Below are 20,315 nucleotides of genomic sequence, written 5' to 3' on the forward strand. Positions count from 1 at the left end.
TAACAACCAGTTTTTCTAATTAGTTCTTACAGCCAAAATACAGCTTCAACAAGCATGATCTGAGAAAGCCACCACACAGAAGCTATTCACAACCAAGGAACACATACAGCACTTTGGCCCCCCTGAAAGCACCCAGAAATGAAGCCAAACAATCACACATAGCATATATCACAGCCATACCCCTAAGAGAAAAACAGAATTTAAACAAGAAGTCCCATTCAAACAATAGCAAATTCAAAAATAAGAAGCAACATGTCCCTGAGAGAAGGACTCAGTGCAAGAACTCCAGCAGTACAAAAAGCCAGAGTGTTTTAACACCTCCGAAGCATTGCACTAGCTCTCTCACAATGGATCTTAATCAGAACAAAATATCTGAAATGACAGATAAAGAATTCAAAATATGGATTGCAAGGAAACTCAATAACATCTAAGAGAAATTTGAAATCCATTACAAAAAAAAAACAGAAAAATGATTCGGGATATGAAAGATTAGATGCCCATATTAAGAAAAAAATAGAATTGCTCAAATTGAAAAAAATCACTAAAGTAATTTCAAAATAATGTTAGAGCTTTAACAATAGACTACACTAAGCAGAAGAAAGAATTTTAGATCTTGACAACCAGTCTTTCTAATTAACTGAGTCAGACAAAAATAAAATTTTAAAAAGAATTTTTAAAATGAACAGAGTTTTTGAGAAATATGGCTTTGACCAAATCTTCACAAATCTTCTATTTATTGGCATTCCTGAAAGAGAAGATGAAAAAGTAGTGTACAACTTGGAAAACAGATTTGAGGGAATAATTCAGAAATTTTTCCCTAATCTTGCTAGAGAGATTGACATCCAGATTCAAGACATTTAGAGAACTCCTATGAGATAGTATACAAGAAGACCATTCCCAAGGCATATAGTCATCAGACTATCCAAGGTCAATTAGAAAGAAAAAAATCTTAAAGGCCCTTAGAAAAAAGGGCCAAATTACCTAGAGAAGAAAACCCATTAAATTAATAGTAGACCTCTCAGTAGAAACTTTACAAGCCAGAAGAGATTGACGTCCTATTTTTAGCCTCCTTAAAAGAAAAAAATTGCCAGCCAAGAATTTCATACCACACTAAGCTTCATGAATGGAGAAATAGTCTTTCCCAGACAAGCAAACACTAAGAGAATTTATCACCACCAGATCAGACCTACAAGAAATGCTCAAAGGAGTTCTAAACATGGAAATGAAAGAATAATACTTGAGACCATAAAAGCACACATAAGTACAAAGTTCACAGACCCTATGAAGCAATTACACAATTAAGACTACAAAGCACTATAGTCAATAATAATTTAACTGTACATTTTAAAATAACTAAAAGAGTACAATTGGATTGTTCGTAACACAAAGGAAAAATGTTGAGGGGATGGATATCCCCATTCTTCATGATATGATTATTACACATTGCATGGTTGTATGAAAATATCTCATGTACCCCATAAATACGCACACCCACTATGTACCCACAAAATTTAAAAAAAATTTAATAAATAAAAATTAAAATAATTTTTACTTTAAAAAAAGACTACAAAGCAACTAGTTAACAACACTATGATAGAAACAAAACCTCACATATCAACAGTAACTGTGACCATAAATGGCCTAACTGCTCCACTTAAAAGAAGTAGAGCGGTAAATTGGATTTAAAAACAAGACCCTACATTCTCTTTCCTCTAGAGATCCATCTTGCATGTAATAACACACACAGCTTAAAGTAAACGAATGGAGAAATATCTATCACACAAACGGAAAACAGAAAAGAGCAAAAGCTGCTATTCTTGTATCAGATAAAACAGAATTTAAACCTACAACAGTAAGAAGAAAAAGAAAAGAACTACATGATAATAAAGGGCTTAATTCAACAAGATTTAACTATCCTAAATATATGTGCACACAGTATCAGAGCACCTAGATTTATAAAATACTACTATTAATAGATCTAAGAAAAGAGATAGCCATACAACAGTCATGGGAAACTTCGACACCACATTGACAGCAATAGGCAGATCATTAAGTCAGAAAACTAACAAAGAAGCTCTGGACTTAAACTGGACTTTCAACAAAATGGACCTCACAGACATCTGTAGAATACTGCACCCCACAACCACAGACGTACATTTTTCTCATCTGCGAATAGAACATTCTCTAAAACTGAACACATGCCTCAGTCATAAAGCAAGTCTCAATAAACTTAAAAAGAAACTAAATCATATCAAGCATCTTCTCTGATCACAGTGGAATAAAATTAGAAATCAACAGCAAGAAAAACTCCCAAAACCACACAAGCACATGGAAACTAAACAACCTGCTTCTTAATGACTTTTGAGTAAACAATGAGATTAAAGCAGGATTTAAAAATTCATTGAACCAAATTAAAATAAAGATACAACATATCAAAACCTCTGGGATACAGCAAAAGTAGTGTTAAGAGGAAAATTTATAGTGCTAAATGCATACATCAAAAACATAGAAAGATCTCAAATTAACAACCTAACATCACACCTAATGGAACTACAAAAACAAGAACAAACTCAACCCAAAGCTAATAGAAGCAATAACTAAGATCAGAACAGAACTAAATAAAATTCAGAGCCAAAAAAAAATAAAAGGATGAACAAAATGAAGAGTTTCTATTTTGAAAGGATAAACCAAATTGACAGGCCACTAGCCAAGTTAACCAAGAAAAAAAAGAAGAACCAGAGAAGCACAATCAGAAATGACAAATGTGACATTACAACTGATACCACAGAAATACAAAAGATCCTCAGAGATGACTGTGAACATCTCTATGTATCCGAAAATCCTAGCCAGAGAAATCAGACAAGAGAAAGAAATAAATGACATCCAAATTGGAAAAGAGAAAGTTAAATTGTTCCTCTTTGCAGACAACATGATCTTATATTTAGGAAAACCAAAAGATTCCAAAAAAACCTCTTAAAACTTATAAATCAGTAAAGTAGCAGAATACAAAATAAACATACAAAAATCAGTAGTGTTTCTATACACTAACAATGAACTATCTGAAAAAGAAATCAAGAAGGTAATCCCATTTGCAATAGCTACAAAAACATATAAAATAATTTATAAATTTAACCAAGGAAGCGAAAGACTTCTACAAGGAAAACTACAAAACACTGATGAAAGAAATTAAAGAGGACACAAACAAATGAAAAGACATCTCATGCTCATGGATCAGAATAATTAATGTTGTTGGCTGGGCACAGTGGCTTATGCCTGTAATCCCAGCACTTTGGGAGGTCAGGGCAAGTGGATCACTTGAGGCTGGGAGTTCAAGACCAGCCTGGCCAACATGGCAAAACCCTGTCTCTACTAAAAATACAAAAATTAGCCAAGCATGGTGGCATGCACCTGTTGTCCCAGCTACTCAGGAAGCTGGGCAGGAGAATCGCTTGAACCTGGGAGGTGGAAGTTGCAGTGAGCCAAGATCACACCACTGCACTCCAGCCTGGGAGACAGAGGAAGATTCTGTCTCAAAAAAAGAAAGAAAAAATAAGTTAATGTTGTTAGATGACCATATTACCCAAAGCAATCTACAGATTTACTGTAATCCCTATTGAAACATTAATGTTATTTTTCACAGAAATAGAAAAAAATCATAAAATTTCTATTGATCCACAAAAATCCTTAAATAGCCAAAGCAATCCTGAGCAAAAAGAACAAAGCTGGAGGCATCACTGTAACTGACTTCAAAATATATTTCAAGGCTATAATAAACAAAACAGCAGGGTATTGGTATGAAATAGACACATAGACTAAACAGAACAGAAAAAAGAACCCAGAAATAAATCCACATAATTATAGCCATCTGATTTTCAACAATGGTGCCAAGCATGTACATTGGGGTAAAAGAGAACCTCTTCAATAAATGGTGTTGGGAAAACTAGACATCCATATGCAGAGGAATGAAACTAGGTCACTATCTTTCTCATCATACACAAAAATCAATTCAAGATGGATTAATGACTTAAACCTAAAAGTATAAAACTACTAGAATAAAATATAGAGGAAACACTTCAAGACATTGGCTAGGCAAATATTTTATGGCTAAGATCTCAAAAGCACAGGCAACAAATACGGAAGTAGGCAAATGGGACTATATTAAACTAAAAAGCCTCTACACAGCACAAGGAACAATCAACAGAGTGAACAAACAACCTGCTGAATGGGAGAAAATTTTTGCAAACTATTTATCCAACAAGAGACTAATATCCAGAATACATAAAGGAACTCAAGCAACTCAACAGTTTAAAAAAAAAAAAAAACTAATCTCAATAAAAAGTGGGCAAGGACATGAATAGACATGAATAGGACATGAATAGAAGTTCATGAAAGACATACAAATGGCCAAAGGTTTATTTATTTATTTATTTATTTAAGATGGAGTCTCACTCTGTCACCAGGCTGGAGTGCAGTGGTGCAATCTCTGCTCAGTGCAACCTCCACCTCCCAAGCTCAAGCGATTCTCCTGCCTCAGCCTCCTGAGTAGCTGGGATTACAAGTGTACATCACCACACGCAGCTGATTTTTTTGTATTTTTAGCAGAGATGGAGTTTGGCTATGTTGGCCAGGCTGGTCTCAAACTCCTAACCTCAGGTGATCCACCCACCTTGGCCTCCCAAAGTGCTGGGATTTGACCCAAAAGGTATGTTTTTAAAAGTTCAACGTCACTAATCATCAGGGAAATGCAAATCAAAACCACAATGAGGTATCATCTAACCCCAGTTAGAATGGCTATTATTAAAAAGACAAAAACAAATAAACAAAAATAACAGATGCTGGCAAGGATACACAGAAGAGGTAACTTTTGTAACACTGTTTGTGGGAATGTAAATTAGTAATGGCCACTATGAAACACAGTATGGAGATTTCTCAAAAAAAACTAAAAATGTAAATACTACACATCCAGCAATCCCACTACTGAGTATTTATCCAAAGGAAAGGACATGAACATAACAAAGAGATTCCTGCACACTCATGTTTACTGCAGCACTAGTCACAATAGCAAATATATGGAATCAACCCATGTGTCCACCAATGGATGAATGGATTTTTTTTTTTTTTTTTTTTTTTAGACACAATCTCGCTCTGTTGCCCAGGCTGGAGTGCAGTGGCACGATCTCAGCTCACTGCAACCTCCGCCTCCTGGGTTCATGCCATTCTCCTGCCTCAGCCTCCCGAGTAGCTGGGACTACAGGTGCCCGCCACCACACCCGGCTAATTTTTTGTATTTTTTAGTGGAGACGGGGTTCCACCATGTTAGCCAGGATGGTCTCAATCTCCTGACGTCGTGATCTGCCTGCCTCGGCGTCCCAAAGTGCTGGGATTACAGGTGTGAGCCACCGCGCCAGGCCTGAAGAAGTTTTTTTAATGTGGTGTATATGCACAATGGAATACTATTAAACCATTAAAAAATGAAATCATGTAATTTGCAGGAACATGGATGGAATGAGAGGTCATTATGTTGAGTGAAACAAGCCAGGCCCAGAAAGACAAATATCACATGTTCTCACTCATATGCAGGAACTAAAAGAGTTGACTCAGAGAGTAGAAAAATAGATTCCAGAGGCTGGGAAGGGTGACTGGGTGGGAGGACGGATGAAGAGAGATTGGTTAATGGATACAAGCATACAGTTAGATAGGAGAAATAAGCTTTAATGTTCGTCAGCAGAATAGGGTGACTATAGTTAACAATGTATTGTATATTTTGAAATAGCTAGAAGAGAGGGCTTGAAATGTTCCCGACACATAGAAATGATAAATAGTTGAGGTGATGAAGACCTTAAATACCTTGACTTGATCCTTACACATTCTATGCGTGTAACAAAATAGTACATGTACCCGTTAAATACATACAAGTATCGTGTAGCAATAATAAATCTAAAAAGTAGAAGGCATGAAATTCTTCATATATCATAGCAGAAAGTCTTTGCCAAATACTGCCTCAAATTTATGAATCAGGAATAAAATTGTATTACTTTAAAGTTTTAGTTTTTTGTTTGTTTGTTTGATTTTGTTTTGAGACAGGGTCTCGCTTTGTCGCCCAGGCTGGAGTGCAGCAGCTCAATCTCAGCTCACTGCAACCTCCACCTCCCAGGTTCAAGTGACTCTCGTGCCTCAGCCTCCCAATAGCTGGGATTACAGGCATGCACTACCGTGCCCAGCTAATTTTTGTGCTTTTGGAAGAGATGGGGTTTCACCATGTTGACCAAGCTGGTCTTGAACTTCGGGCCTCAAGTGATCTGCCTGCCTCAGCCTCCCAAAATGCTGGGATTACAGGCATAAGCCACCACGGCTGGCCACTTTAAAGTCTTAATAGTAATTTTCAAAAGAACTAAAAAAGAGAATAAGTTATTTTGTAGGAGTCTTATAAACAGCTTTTCTTTTTATTGTAGAGATGGGGATCTCACTATGTTGCCCAGGGTGGCCTTGAACTCCTGGCCACAAGTGATCCTCCAGCCTCAGCCTCCCAAAGTGTTGAGATTACAGGCATACGCCACCATCCCCAACCCAACTTTAATTTTTTAGAATATGGGCAGATATTATTTGGTGTTTATTTTCATTTAATTCTTCACCCACAGACTAGAACTCCCCCAACCTCTCAGGCGATAAGAAGGAGGGTTCAAGTAAGAAAAGTTTGAACGATCTAAGGCTGTTTAGCCAGAATAAGAGACTTAGAAATCCATAATAAATGTCCTTAACCACTTGGGTGGCCATAAGAAAAGGGATTTTCATTTATTCAGCGAAGTTTCACAAGTGAGTACCAGGATGAGGAGTTGAATTATAGAGACTCTAATCCTGACTTGCTACAGTACGGAACTGTCAAACAATTAGAACTTCACAAAGATGAGACGGACCTCCTTATACAGTAGTGAGTTCCCCGTTTCTAGAAGAGTTAAAGGAAAGGTTGAACATTAGCTAGTCAGGGAAATTGTTTTAAAACATGATTCTTATTTCACACAGAGAGTTAGATGATCTAGATGCTAAATGGCCTGAAAGTCACTTCCAACTTTATGATTCTAGAATTGTAAAGAGGTCTGTGATTTATTTAGTAATCTATCTCATCTAGTCATTTCTTACTTCCAGGAACTATTTCCATATGACTATAAATTAATCTCATGTTTATTTTATCCCTAGGTAAAAGTAAATAACTAGGAAAGGGAAATGAAAACACTGAACACCAATTGTGTGCCAGACACATACTAAGTATTTTATGTATATTTTAATCATTTAATTCTAATGTAATAGTAAGAGAGCCTTATTTTCCCATTTTACAGATTTTAAAAACTGAGGTCCAGGCTGGGTGTGGTGGCTCCCGCCTGTAATCCCAGCACTTTGGGAGGCCGAGGCAGGCGGATCTCACAGTCAGGAGTTCAAGACCATCCTGGCCAACATAGTGAAACCCCATCTCTACTAAAAATACAAAAATTAGCTGGGCGTGGTGGTATGTGCCTGTAGTCCCAGCTACTCGGGAGGCTGAGGCAGGAGAATCGTTTGAACCCAGGAGGCAGAAGTTGCAGTGAGCCGAAGTCATGCCATTGCACTCCAGCCTGGGCAATAGAGTGAGACTCTGTTTCACAAAAAAAAAAAAAACTGAAGTCCAAAGAGATCAAGCTACGTGCCTGCAATCACATAGCCAAATGATTCTGGAGCCAGGATAAAAACCCAAGCAGCCTAATTAAAGAGCCTAGCTTCTTAACCACTCTGCGCAGTGTCTCTCTCTTTTTTTTTTTTTTTTTTGAGACGGAGTCTAGCTTTGTCACCCAGGCTGAAGTGCAGTGGTGCCATCTCAGCTCACTGCAACCTCTGCCTCCCAGGTTCAAGCAATTCTTCTGCCTCAGCCTTCCGAGTAGCTGGGATTACAGGCGCCCACCACACGCTTGGCTAATTTTTGTATTTTTAGTAGAGACGGGGTTTTGCCGTGTTGGTCAGGCTGGTCTCAAATTCCTGACCTCAAGTTATCCACTCGCCTTGGCCTCCTAAAGTGCTGGGATTACAAGCATGAGCCACTGCACCTGGCCTGTGCAGTGTCTCCCTTACATACTCCACCGTAAACTAACAAAAAAGGCAGAACTGACATCATCGCAAATCCAGGCCTGCCTGACTCTAATACCACTTTATTTCCTAGCTTTAATTCTTGCTAGTAGAATTAAATGCAACATGGAAGTTTAGTTTCTGATCTCCGTGATTTTAACTTCTATAATTCATAGGAAATGGGTGTGTGGCTTGCCCAGGCAAAATGACTACTTTCCTCAACAGTAGGTTATTTCAAGAAAACCAAGGGAAAAAGTACCAAACTTTGGTAGTTTTTAAGACATACTTCAATATGAACTACTAAAATCTTTTCAAGTAATATATTTATCATATATATGACAAATCACTTGGATTTTCATTTGCGAAATTTTCTTGAAGGAACTGAAGTAGAGTCTTCAAGCAAATCAGAAAAGCTGAGTTATGTAGAAACCACACCCTAGCCCTGTGGCTACTTCTACTTCTGCAGTCCTTCTGGGCTTCACTAATAAAGTAAGTTTCCTACCTCAAAAACAGAGCTTTAGAAAGCATTATGAAGACTCTTCCTGAGGTTGTTAATGTGTCAGTAAAACCACTTGATGGTATTTTTAAGTAGTAAATCTTTCGGAGTCACAATCCTATGAATAAAGTACTTTATTAAAGACCTCAAGTTTTTTTATTGCCCATATAATTTTTTTTTTACAATTTTTATGATTTTGGCAGGAACTTCATCCCAAAGTGAATGTGTTTCCAAAGTCTGAACAACATTGCATCAGTCATTTACAAGTGAAGACACTTATATAAGAAGAGGAATAAGTTCTGGTTTTTGAATGTGCTATTACAACACATTTTCTTACTCATTTCCTACTACTGATCTCTAGAGATGCATTTTTATAAATAAATAAATATTAAATTCTTCCTAATAGTCAAGTCCTTTTTAACCCCTCTTCTCCCCCCAATATTCAAATCTTGATAATTTAATAACTACTAGTTATAATTGAATTAAAATGACTCACTGAGGACATTTGCATGGCTATTTATTGTTGTTGTTCCACTGACTAATAAATAGTTTCTGGCATCAGACTTGTATGTAGGATGTAGCTGTGAATATATATGGAAAGAGGATTATTGCTGAAGGTACAATAATGCAATGATCTGGGTTCAAATCCTAGCTTTGCCATTTAATAGCTGTGTGAACTTGAGCAAAGTGAATAACCTCTCTGATCATTAGCACAATGATTGTGCTAATGGTAAGTATTCAATAAATGAGCATTTATAAATCATCAGTTTTGGTTTCTAAGCACCATTCCCCAGTATTAGGAACCAAAGCTCTTTAAAGAATTGGCTGGTAGGCTGGGTGCAGTGGTTCATGCCTGTAATCCCAGCACTTTGGGAGGCCAAGGTGGGTGGATCACTTGAAGTCAGGAGTTCGAGACCAGCCTGGCCAACATGGTGAAACCTCTCTCTACTAAAAATACAAAAAATTAGCCAAGCATAGTGGCATGTGCCTGTAATCCCAGCTACTAGGGAGGCTGAGGCAGGAGAATCACTTGAACCTGGGAGGCAGAGGTTGCAGTGAGCTGAGATCGCGCCACTGGACTCCAGCCTGGGAGACAGAATGAGACTCTGTCTCAAAAAAAAAAAAAAAAAAAAGAATTGGCTGGTTTGGCTGGTTTTAGTTCAGTGGCCTGAATATTGCAAGAGAGCCTGTGATGACTTCTTCAGCCAGAGATCAAGGAAGACTTGAGAGACTAAAGGACTCATGCTACAAGGTCACAGGGTACATCCTGAAGGAGCTTCTGCGGGACAAATTTGGAGAATTTGGAGCACTGAAAGAGAATAATTGATTATAACACAGAAAATAAATAAAAACCCCTGTGTCCATTGAATTGAAAACAAAAGGAAAGGAAATAAAGAAAGCTTTTCTTTAGAGAAGACTACCGCCTAATAGATGGGAGGAATGACGAAATTAGAATATCACCACTTTGCCACCCATGAGGTAATAGTTAATCCAGACAAGAATCGGTGGATGCTGACATCACTAGGTAAAGTCAGAGGGAACAGGAATAACCTGATAATGATCACCCCATAGAAACTTAACTACAGAAGAGAAAAAATGTACCCTTACACCAGAGAGATTCGTAGTCAAATTTAGTGTCACCAGCACTGGAACACTCTAACATTATTTGCCTTCTAATAGAATGCAATATGAAATATAATATATAATATTCTTGCCAAAAGCCTTAATCTGAATCCAATCCAGCCTCTAGATCCAACTTTTAAGTTTACAGGATATAGAGAAACAAGTTAAACCACACAGTGAAGAAACAATCAGGCCGCTGCTCTGGACTCTCCAACATGTCAATGCTATTTAAAACAACAACAACAACGACAACAAAAAACTGACACTAATCAACAAATGCAGTGAATTAACCTAGGTAGGATCCCAATCTGGGGAAGAAAACTGCTGTAAAAGACATTCTTGTAGCAAGTGGTGAAATTTAAATGTGGAATGATACTAGATTATTATTAGCTAAGCCAAACTTGGTGGCTTAAAACAGCAAACACTGATTATCTCGCAGTTTCTATGGGTCAGGAAACTCGGCACGACTTTGCTGGTGGTGGTTCTGGCTCAGGGGCTCTCCTAAGTTAGGGCCAAGCTGTTGAGCAGGGCTGCAGTGCTCCCCAGGATTGACCAGAGGAGGATTCCCTGCTGGGCTCACTCACATGGTAGCTGACAGGCGTCAGGTCGTTAGCACGTGGGCCTCCCGAGAGGTGGCTGAGTGCCTTCACCACATGGTAGCTGACTTCCCTCTCCCTCTCCCTACCTCACAACATGGCCCCTGGCTTCCCTCAAGAGCAAGGGACTCCAGAGAGATCAATAGAGTGTATTTAAGACAGAAGCCACAGCCTTTTTATAACCTAATATCAAAAGTGATATCCATCATTTCTGACATATTCTATTCACTAGAAGGGAATCACTAAGCCCAGACCGTGCTCAAGAGGAAGCATGTAAAAAAATGCGTGTGCTTAAAAACCACCACAGATGGTATCCGGCATTACAGTTAACTTTCAGATGCAGCAGTGGTATCGTGATTACATAGGGCAATGTCCTTATTCTTAGGATAAATATGCTGACATAGAGGCAATACAAATGATGTCTGCAACTTATTTTCAAGTGGTTCTGCAAATACATGTATGTTTATGTAACAATAAACAATAACAAATATATATTGTTTATATAAAACAATAAAGCAAATAAAACAAAATGCTAATCATTGTTGCATCTGGGTGGATGGTGGTGGGTGATCATTGGCATATTCCTTCACTCTTTCTATATATTTGAAATTTTTTAAAAGACAATGTTGGTGAAAAATAATGGAAAGTTATTAGGTTGATGCCATTAAAAGTCATTGCAAAAACCGCAATTACTTTTGCACCAACCTAATACTATGGACTGATTTGTGCCTTCCCCAAAATTCATATTTTGAAGTCCTAACCCCCAATGTGATGGTATTTGTGGGTGGGGCCTTTGGGAGGTGATTAGTTTCAGATGAAGTTTTGAGGGTGGGGACCTCACAATGGGATTAGTGCCCTTAGAAGGAGAGACATCGTAGTACTTCAGCTTGCTTGCTCTCTCTGTGACATGTGAGGACACGGGGAGAAGGCAGCCACCTGCATGCAGGATGAGGGCTCTCACCAGAACCTGACCATGTTGGCACCCTGATCTTGGATTTCCCAGCCTCCAGATTTGTGAGAAATATATTTGTGTTGTTTAAGCCACCCAGTCTATGGTACTGTATTATGACAGCCCAAGCTGACAATAAGGGCATTGATAACAATAATAAACTTCACACTTTCCAGAGAGTTAATGTGTCAGGAGAATAAAGCCAGTGGTGCAAAGGGCCTTTTGATGCAGGGAATTAATTGAAAATAGAAATTATCATCATGACTGTGCTTTCCAACTTCCCATCTTACCTCAGTGTGGCTGTCACTAGACAGAGAAGGGCCAAAAGAAATTCCAGAAAAGGCAACTCCTTCTCCTGCACCCACCAATTCCACAGGCCCCTCCTCAGCCTGTGGGCCACCACTAGCCCTTCACCCCCAGGGAGGCTCCCTTTATCAGCACCAGTCCTTAGCTGATCTTAAATTCCATCTGCTGGGCCACTGCCATTCACTTTTTTCCTATGTACTTTTATTAACTGATTGTATAAGCTCGTTTTTGCTTTTGGAAATGGATCATTATTATTAATCCCATAATAAATTTCTTTATCACAGAATTATAATTAAGGGATTATGCAGTGTTAAAAAATATACACGGTATTAAATAGCTCAAATAGGTTGCAGATCATTTGAAAAGATCAGCCAATTCACTGTGTAAATAAAAGTTTACAATTCAGTCACTTCCTTTTGGCAATATCTGTCAGAATTACAAGGTCCATGTCCTTTGGCCCAGCCAGTCTACTTCTTGGATTTTGTCTTATTGATATATCCTCCCACATGAAGAATGATATAAGATTACTCATAATAGCTGTATGGATAATAATGTATAGTATATTGCCACTTGTGTTAAAAAATAAATAAAAAGAGAAACATATAGTGTGCAGAGTGTGTCAACATTTGTGTTAAAAAGAAATTAAAAGAATATGTATGTATGTGTGTAAAATATTTCGAGAAGAGTATATAAGAAATCACTGGGGCAGGGCTGAATGTCTCATGCCTGTAATCCCAGCATTTTGGAAGTCCCAAGTGGGAGGATCACTTGAGGCCAGGAGTTTAGGACCAGCCTGGGCAACATAGCGAGACCCTGTCTCTACAACAAAATTTTTAAAAGAAAGAAATGGTTAACAGAGAGGTTGCCTCTGAAGAGAACTGGGTGGCTGTGGAGAGGGGTATGGGGAACATGTTTCACCATATACCCTTGTACATTTAGAATTTTGTTTCTTGAACAAATATTACCTATTTGTTCAAATATATTAAATTTAAACTTTTTTTTTTTTTTTTTTTTTTGAGACGGAGTCTCGCTCTGTCGCCCAGGTTGGAGTGCAGTGGCGCAATCTCGGCTCACTGCAAGCTCCGCCTCCCGGGTTCACGCCATTCTCCTGCCTCAGCCTCTCCGAGTAGCTGGGACTACAGGCGCCCGCCACCACGCCCGGCTAATTTTTTGTATTTTTAGTAGAGACGGGGTTTCACCATGGTCTCGATCTCCTGACCTCGTGATCCGCCCGCCTTGGCCTCCCAAAGTGCTGGGATTACAAGCGTGAGCCACCGCGCCCGGCCGGCTAAATTTAAACTTTTTAAGATCCTATAATTTAACTAAAGTAAGACATCTTCTCTACAAATTCTTTACTTTTAAGTGTTTTGTATTCCTTTTTTCCAATTATTAAAAAAATGTGGCTGGGCACAGTGGCTCACACCTGTAATTCCAGCACTTTGGGAGGCCAAGGTGGGCAGATCACTTGAGGCCAGGAGTCGAGACCAGCCTGGCTAACATGGTAAAACCCTGTCTCTATTAAACAAAAATTAGGCCAGCCACGGTGGCTCACGCCTATAATTCTACCACTCTGGGAGGCTGAGGCGGGAGGATCATGAGGTCAGGAAATCGAGACCATCCTGGCTAACACGGTGAAACCCCATCTCTACTAAAAATACAAAAAAACAAAATTAGCTGGGCGTGGTGGCGAGTGCCTGTAGTCCCAGCTACTTGGGAGGCTGAGGTGGGAGAATGGCATGAACCAGGGAGGCGGAGCTTCAGTGAGCCAAGATAGCACCACTGCACTCCAGCCTGGGCGACAGAGCGAAACTCCATCCAAAACAAAACAAACAAACAAACAAACAAACAAAAAATTAGCTGGGCATGGTGGTGGGTGCCTGTAGTCCCAGCTACTTGGGTGGTTGAGGCAGGAGAATTGCTTGAACCAGGGAGGAGGAAGTTGCAGTGAGTCAAGATCGCGCCACTGCACTCCAGTCTGGGTGACAGAGTGAGACTCCTTCTCAAAAATTAATTAATTAATTAATTAATTAAAATTTAAATTTTAAAATGTTTAAATGTACATATATAGTCAATGGCCTGTTCAAGTCACTTTGTCCCATGTCACCCCCAACCCTCCTGCTGAGTGCAGGCTCTTAAAATTGCGATCAATAAAAAAAAATTGTAATCAATAGTTCTAGGGCACTTATCTGACATCCATCTCTTCCATTTCTGCTTCTTCAACATGGTCCCAGATGCACACACATACTTCACATATCGTACCTGGTTCAGCTTGTCTTTCTCTTCAATACAGGAGGCAGCTTTTTTCTGCTCTCTGTTGACTTCTGAAGCCAGCCTCATGATCGTTTCTCTGCTAGCTTTTGCTTCCATCTCATGGACATTTATAGTCTCTTCAAGAATAACAATTTGTCCTTTCACGAATTCATTTTCTTTGCGCAGCTCTCTAAGCTGAAGAGGAAGCAATTACAGCTGTCCTATAAAAATTAACAATTTCATACATTTTCTCTAAGCAAGTCACAATCTATAGACTGCATTATCATATGAAAAATGTAATAGCACTATCCCTACATGGACTGGAAAGGTCACATTTTCAAAGGCAGCCTGTAAACTCCGTTTTAGACCTGGGGGTCAAATTCAAATTATCCAAAAGGTGGCCACAAGGCAAGGATAATGAAGCCAAAAGCGTCCCGACGGAACACAAATCAGCAAACCTCTGGCTGCTAAATACACCAGGTAAGGTGAAGCTGGGCTACAGTAGGCGATGAAGCAAGGGACTTGCCTTCAGCCCATGTCCACTCAGACCTTCTGCAGTCAAGACACCATGTGGCACTGGAGGAAATACAGAGAACACAGGGCCATGCTTTTTTAAAAAATATATTCTTCTATTTAATATAAGCATAGGAAAATTCAGAATAACAGCTTAGTGTTTACCATAGGGAATTGAGATTAGCAGGGCTTTTGCTCACTATGTTGTGCATTGGAATGGTTAACTGGGAGCATTTATAAGATTTACAAGGGGAAAATAAAAGCCAGCAGGCTCCTTGACCTCAGGGAACGAGCCATACAGACAATCTCACTCTGTAGGGCCAGGGGGAGGCCTGTAAGGTGACTTGAGACACCTCAGGACAGGGTCAGCATTTGTGTTGAGACTCTCCATGGAAGTGATGTACCTTTGAGCCTCAATGCTCTGAAAACATGGTGCCCCACTCCCAACTCATGCTGTTCCCTCTCTCTCCAACACTCTTCCTCACATTTGCATGATCTCTCCTCAATGGCCCTCAAAACTCCCGACCTCACGGGGGCGCTCTTCAGACAGTGTCTGACACCTGTGACTTGCTTCCCTCTCTATCCCTGCACCCTGATTTGTTTTTCTGTATTGCACCTTTCACCATGTGGAGCAATCGTAGATATTTATTTTGTTATTTCTTCACTATCCTTACCCTTTGAAAATGAAATCTCTAGGCAAGCATAGACACAGTCTTGTCTCATTCACTGCTATCTCTCCAGCACTCAGAACAGTGTCTAGCATATAGTAAGCACTCACTAAATATTTGTGAAATGAAGGAATGAATGTCTAATTATTAGGGATGCATGGTTCCTTGGGAATAAGCGTGCACACGTGTCTATGAGGGCGTGTGAAAGCGAAGGAACAGTTTTGAAACCAGAGCCATTTTGTTCTTGGAGGAACACCTAATAAGGCTGAGGTCTTGGTCAAGACAACAGAATTCCTGCCCATGTTTTTTTTTTTTTTTTTTTTCTTTTTAAGACAGGCGTGGCCGAGATGCCAAAGCTCCAGATTCCTACCCTCTGTCGTGAAATATAGATTCCACTACTGTTCAGGTAAGCTGAGGCCAACAAATCCCAGGAGGAAATCGCCGTCAAAAAGATGGTTTCTTATTCATTGTTCCCAAGTGGAAGGAACCCACCACACTACACAGGGCCATGGGGAAGCACCAGGGTCAGTCAGGAGGCAGAAGAAGCGGGGAGAAGAGCGGGCGAGAGGCTTTATGGTCGCCTCCGCAGGAAGGAATAAGCAAAGCAGAGTAAGCAGACTTAGAGTTGGCTATTGAATGATTTCAGTGACTCTTGGGGTGTAGGGGCTGACCCGAGCTATCTGGGGGGCTTAGGGCAAGGGGCAGTAACCTGCAGGTAAGAGCCAGTTGTAGGAGGTGGCTGGGGAGTGGGCTCTGGATTGGTCAGTTCACACGTGAAAGCTCTGCTGGGAAGGGCAGGCTCTCCCGGCTCAGCAAGACCCCGGAAGTCAAAGCGTTAGAAATACAGAAAAGACAAGGGCATGATGAATGTAGTAGAAACACCCAGATTAGCACCTGGACATTGTGTCTGATAGAGAAAAGAGCATCACGGAAGAAGGAGCTTCTGAATTCCCTTTTCTTATCCCCATCATTTGGTTTGAAAGATAATTCTCAAACTACAAGTGGACTTTTACAGCCGAGTTCCCGGTCATAAGTTAGCCATAGGGAGCAGGAGGAGAGGCATCCAGCACCCATGAGAGCATCAGGTGGACCCATGGTCCCAGCTATCAAAACCCATCCGTGAAGTAGAATACTTCCCAAAGTCGAATGAAGTCATCTTGCGGCTTTCAGAGAGGACATTTGGGAAGCTCACTAGCAGACACCTGAGAGGTGGCTTTTAAAAATGGCTGCATGATAGGCCAGACGTGATGGCTCACGCCTGCAATCCCAGCACTTTGGGAGGCCAAGGTGGGAGAACCACTTGAGCCCAGGAGTTACAGACCAGCCTGAGCAATACAGTGAGGCCTTATCTCCATTAAAAAAAAAAAAAAAAGATGCATGGGAGCTGGGCATGGTGGCCTACAACTGTAATCACAGCACTTTAGAAGGCAGAGGTGGGGTAATTGCTTGAGGCAAGGAGTTCAAGACCAGCCTGGACGACATAGGAAGACCTCATCTCTACATAAATAAAATAATTAGCCAGACACGGTGGTGCATGCCTGTAGTCTCAATTACTTAGGAGGCTGAGGCAGGAGGATCACTTGAGCCCAAGAAGTCAAGGTCACAGTAAACTAGGATCATACCACTGTACTCCAGCCTGGATGACAGAGCAAGATCTTGTCTCTAAATTTAAAACAAACAAACAAAAAAACAAAACAAAACAACAACAACAACAACAAAAAAAAAACGGCTGTATGGAAATCTGTCAGGAAGCAAGGATATAAAAGGTTTGTAAATAGCCAAAGAGAACCAAATACTTTCAGGTACCCTAATGAAGCACTATGGGCCAAGTGAATTATTCAGTTAATATTATTTATTTCTGACTTAATGGTAATCTACCATTAAAGTAGAATTTTTGCTATTTGTTTTTTTGTTTTGTTTATTTTTTGAGACAGAGTCTCACTCTGTGGCCCAGGCTGGAGTGCAGTGGCTTGATCTCACTGCAACCTCCGCCTCCTGGTTCAAGTGATTCTCCTGTCTCAGCCTTCCAATTAGCTGGGATTACAGGCACCCGCCACCACACCTGGCTAAGTTTTGTATTTTAGTAGAGATGGGGGTTTCTCCATGTTGGCCAGGCTGGTCTCGAACCCCTGACCTCAGGTGATCTGCCCGCCTGGGCCTCCCAAAGTGCTGGGATTGCAGGTGTGAGTCACCGCGCCCAGCCACTATTTGGTTTTAATGTAAATTCTTGAAGTACTTTAGAACTCACACTCAATCAGTATCCTAAAAATGACATGCAGCTGGTTGTGTGAGTATATGTCTGGCTGTAACTGAAAGGAAAAAAACTCCCTAAAGCAAATGGTTAAAATGAGTAATTAATTGTGTATGACAACCTAAATATATTTTAGACAAAGCCATTAATCTCTTTTGGAGAATAATTAATTCCAATAATGCTAGAAAAGATCTTGGAATTGAGGCTCAGGCAGGTGATGTGACCTGTCCCAAGTCACACAGTTAATTAATGCTACACTTGGTCTACTGTGCCATTCTCCTGCCACCCCCAAACTCAACCACAGCACTTCCTTTCATGCCACATGTCAGAATTACCACTACATTTGTAGACTTTTTAATCTGCATACAGACACCTTTAAAATTAAATCTTCATCTGATGCCTTGTCATTCCTCTCATCTGGATCCAAGCAGTCACGCAGTTGAGTCAGAAATTCCTCATGTTTCGTGCAATTCTTTGAAACTTGTTTCTTATTCTCCTCATTTTCTTTTGAACACTTTCTGTTAAGCAAATAACAAATAAGTCAGCATCTAACACCATGGAAGATAACATTCATCAAACTAAGTCAGAATATAAGCTCTATGGGGGAAATAATTGTCATTTTCAACACAACACAGTTTCCCAGACACAGAGCAAATTATTGTCACAGAAGCCCTATAAAACCCTATAAAGGAAGGAGAAAAGTGGCAGCAATTTCAGGACACCTGTGCTTTGCAGAAATATAAGGAAATCTTCAAGGCATTGTGGACTTAGTAACAGGAGGGGAAATGAATTCCCCTAGCTTCAACCCTTTAGGATCTCTAAAAATGGAGGCACGTGTCTAGAGCACACATGCTCACAATCCACATAGCCATGGGTCTTCACTGGGGCCTCGTGGGGAAGGAGAGTGCTACCACATTGGTTCTAGAGGACCAAGCTTCATTTTATTTTCAAACTTTACAATACAGTGATTTATAAGGGTTCTGGTTCGTGGCCAGGCATAACTATAATAACAAATACATCAAAAGCACAGAAGAGTCTCGCCTCTGGAAAACAGGTGTGCTCAATCACCAGTAAAGTTCATTATTAGTTTTCACACGCCCTCAGTCTTTAAAGCGTATTGGAAGAAAGGAAGGAAAATCAGTATATCGAAGAGATGTCTGAACCCCCATGTTTACTGCAGTTCTATTCATAATAGCAAAGATAGGGGATCAACATAAGTGCCCATCAGTGAGTGAATGGGGAAAAAAAATATGATACATACACATCGGAATACTACTCAGCCTTTTAAAGAGTGAAATCCTGTCAGGAGTGGCAATATGGATGAACCTGGAGGATATTATGTTAAGTAAAATAAGTCAAGTACAGAAAGATAATTACCTCATGTTTTCACTCATATGTGGGAGCTAAAAAAAATTGAACTCGTAGAAACAGAGTAGAATTTTGATTATTAGAGGCTGGAAAGGGTAGCGGATGAAGGAGAATACAGTGAGGTTAGTCAATGGCTATAAACTTATAAAGATAGTTATAAACTTATAAAGCTAGATGGCAGGGGTAAGTTCTAGTGTTCTGTAGCATAGTAGGGTGAATATGGTTAACAAGAATTTGGTTTCCAAATAGCTAGAAGAGAGGATTTTGAATGTTCACAACACAAAAAAATGATAAATGTTCAAGATGATGGATTTACTAATTTCCCTGATTTGATCATTATACATTGTGTACATGTATCAAAATATCACTCCATATCCCATAAATATGTACAATTATTACAAGTCAACTAAAAATAAAAGGAAAAAAAGAGCATTGGAAGAGTACTAGAATTGGCCAGTCAAGGAAAAAGGAAATTTATGGTCCATTATGAATATATTATTTCAAATCTCCGATAGGTTTGTTGAAATAGTATGGTCTATTTCTAATGCTTTAAATGTTAGCAACTAAGAGATTGTCAAAAATAGGCATAATTTAAAGGCAAATTAGAATCATTTCAGTAATTTAGTGTCATTTTTCAAATATCCAAGATAATAAACATGATTATTGCTTTTCCTTTTTACCATGTTGAGTGTTTACTGCAAATTCCTTCACGCTATTCAAAGATTAACAAAGCATGTAATTGCAGATACTCAAAGCATATCAGATTTCTACTTAGAAAAATGTGTAACGATAAAAGACTAACATCACTATATTTCTGAGTTCTTATTTTAGCATATGAAAGGTAAAACTCTTCAGTCTTTTGGACCCAGGAAAGGCATAATTAATTGTATGGTGCTGATTGATTTACATACGTGATTCCATACATTAACCCCAAGATTTCAATCTTTCTTCTCCATTCCAGAGGTCTCTAAACTACTTCCATTTCTATTTGCAATTCACTTGACCCAACAAAGTTTCAGGAATCTACCTTAAGAAAATAATCACAGAGCCCCGTCCGGGAAGAAGTGAGGAGCGCCTCTGCCCGGCCGCCCCGTCCGGGAAGAAGTGAGGAGCGCCTCTGCCCGGCCGCCCCGTCCGGGAAGAAGTGAGGAGCGCCTCTGCCCGGCTGCCCCATCTGGGAAGTGAGGAGAGCCTCTGCCCGGCC

General features: G+C 39.8%; 1 protein-coding gene across 2 annotated transcripts in view; it reads right to left on the reverse strand.

The window, feature by feature from the left end:
- LOC116463231 (damage-control phosphatase ARMT1) overlaps positions 1–20,315 on the reverse strand; it is a 168,300-nt gene that overhangs the window by 63,621 nt on the left and 84,364 nt on the right. For both annotated transcript variants that reach the window (XM_032146244.2, XM_058434508.1), the window contains 2 exons: positions 18,117–18,261; positions 14,321–14,506 (listed from right to left, as the gene is read on the reverse strand). In XM_032146244.2, the coding sequence (XP_032002135.1) occupies positions 14,321–14,506; positions 18,117–18,261 (331 nt within the window). The remainder of the gene's footprint in view (positions 1–14,320; positions 14,507–18,116; positions 18,262–20,315) is intronic.

Source organism: Hylobates moloch, unplaced genomic scaffold (genome assembly GCF_009828535.3).
Source record: "Hylobates moloch isolate HMO894 unplaced genomic scaffold, HMol_V3 SCAFFOLD_29, whole genome shotgun sequence".
Classification (NCBI taxonomy): Eukaryota; Metazoa; Chordata; class Mammalia; order Primates; family Hylobatidae; genus Hylobates; species Hylobates moloch.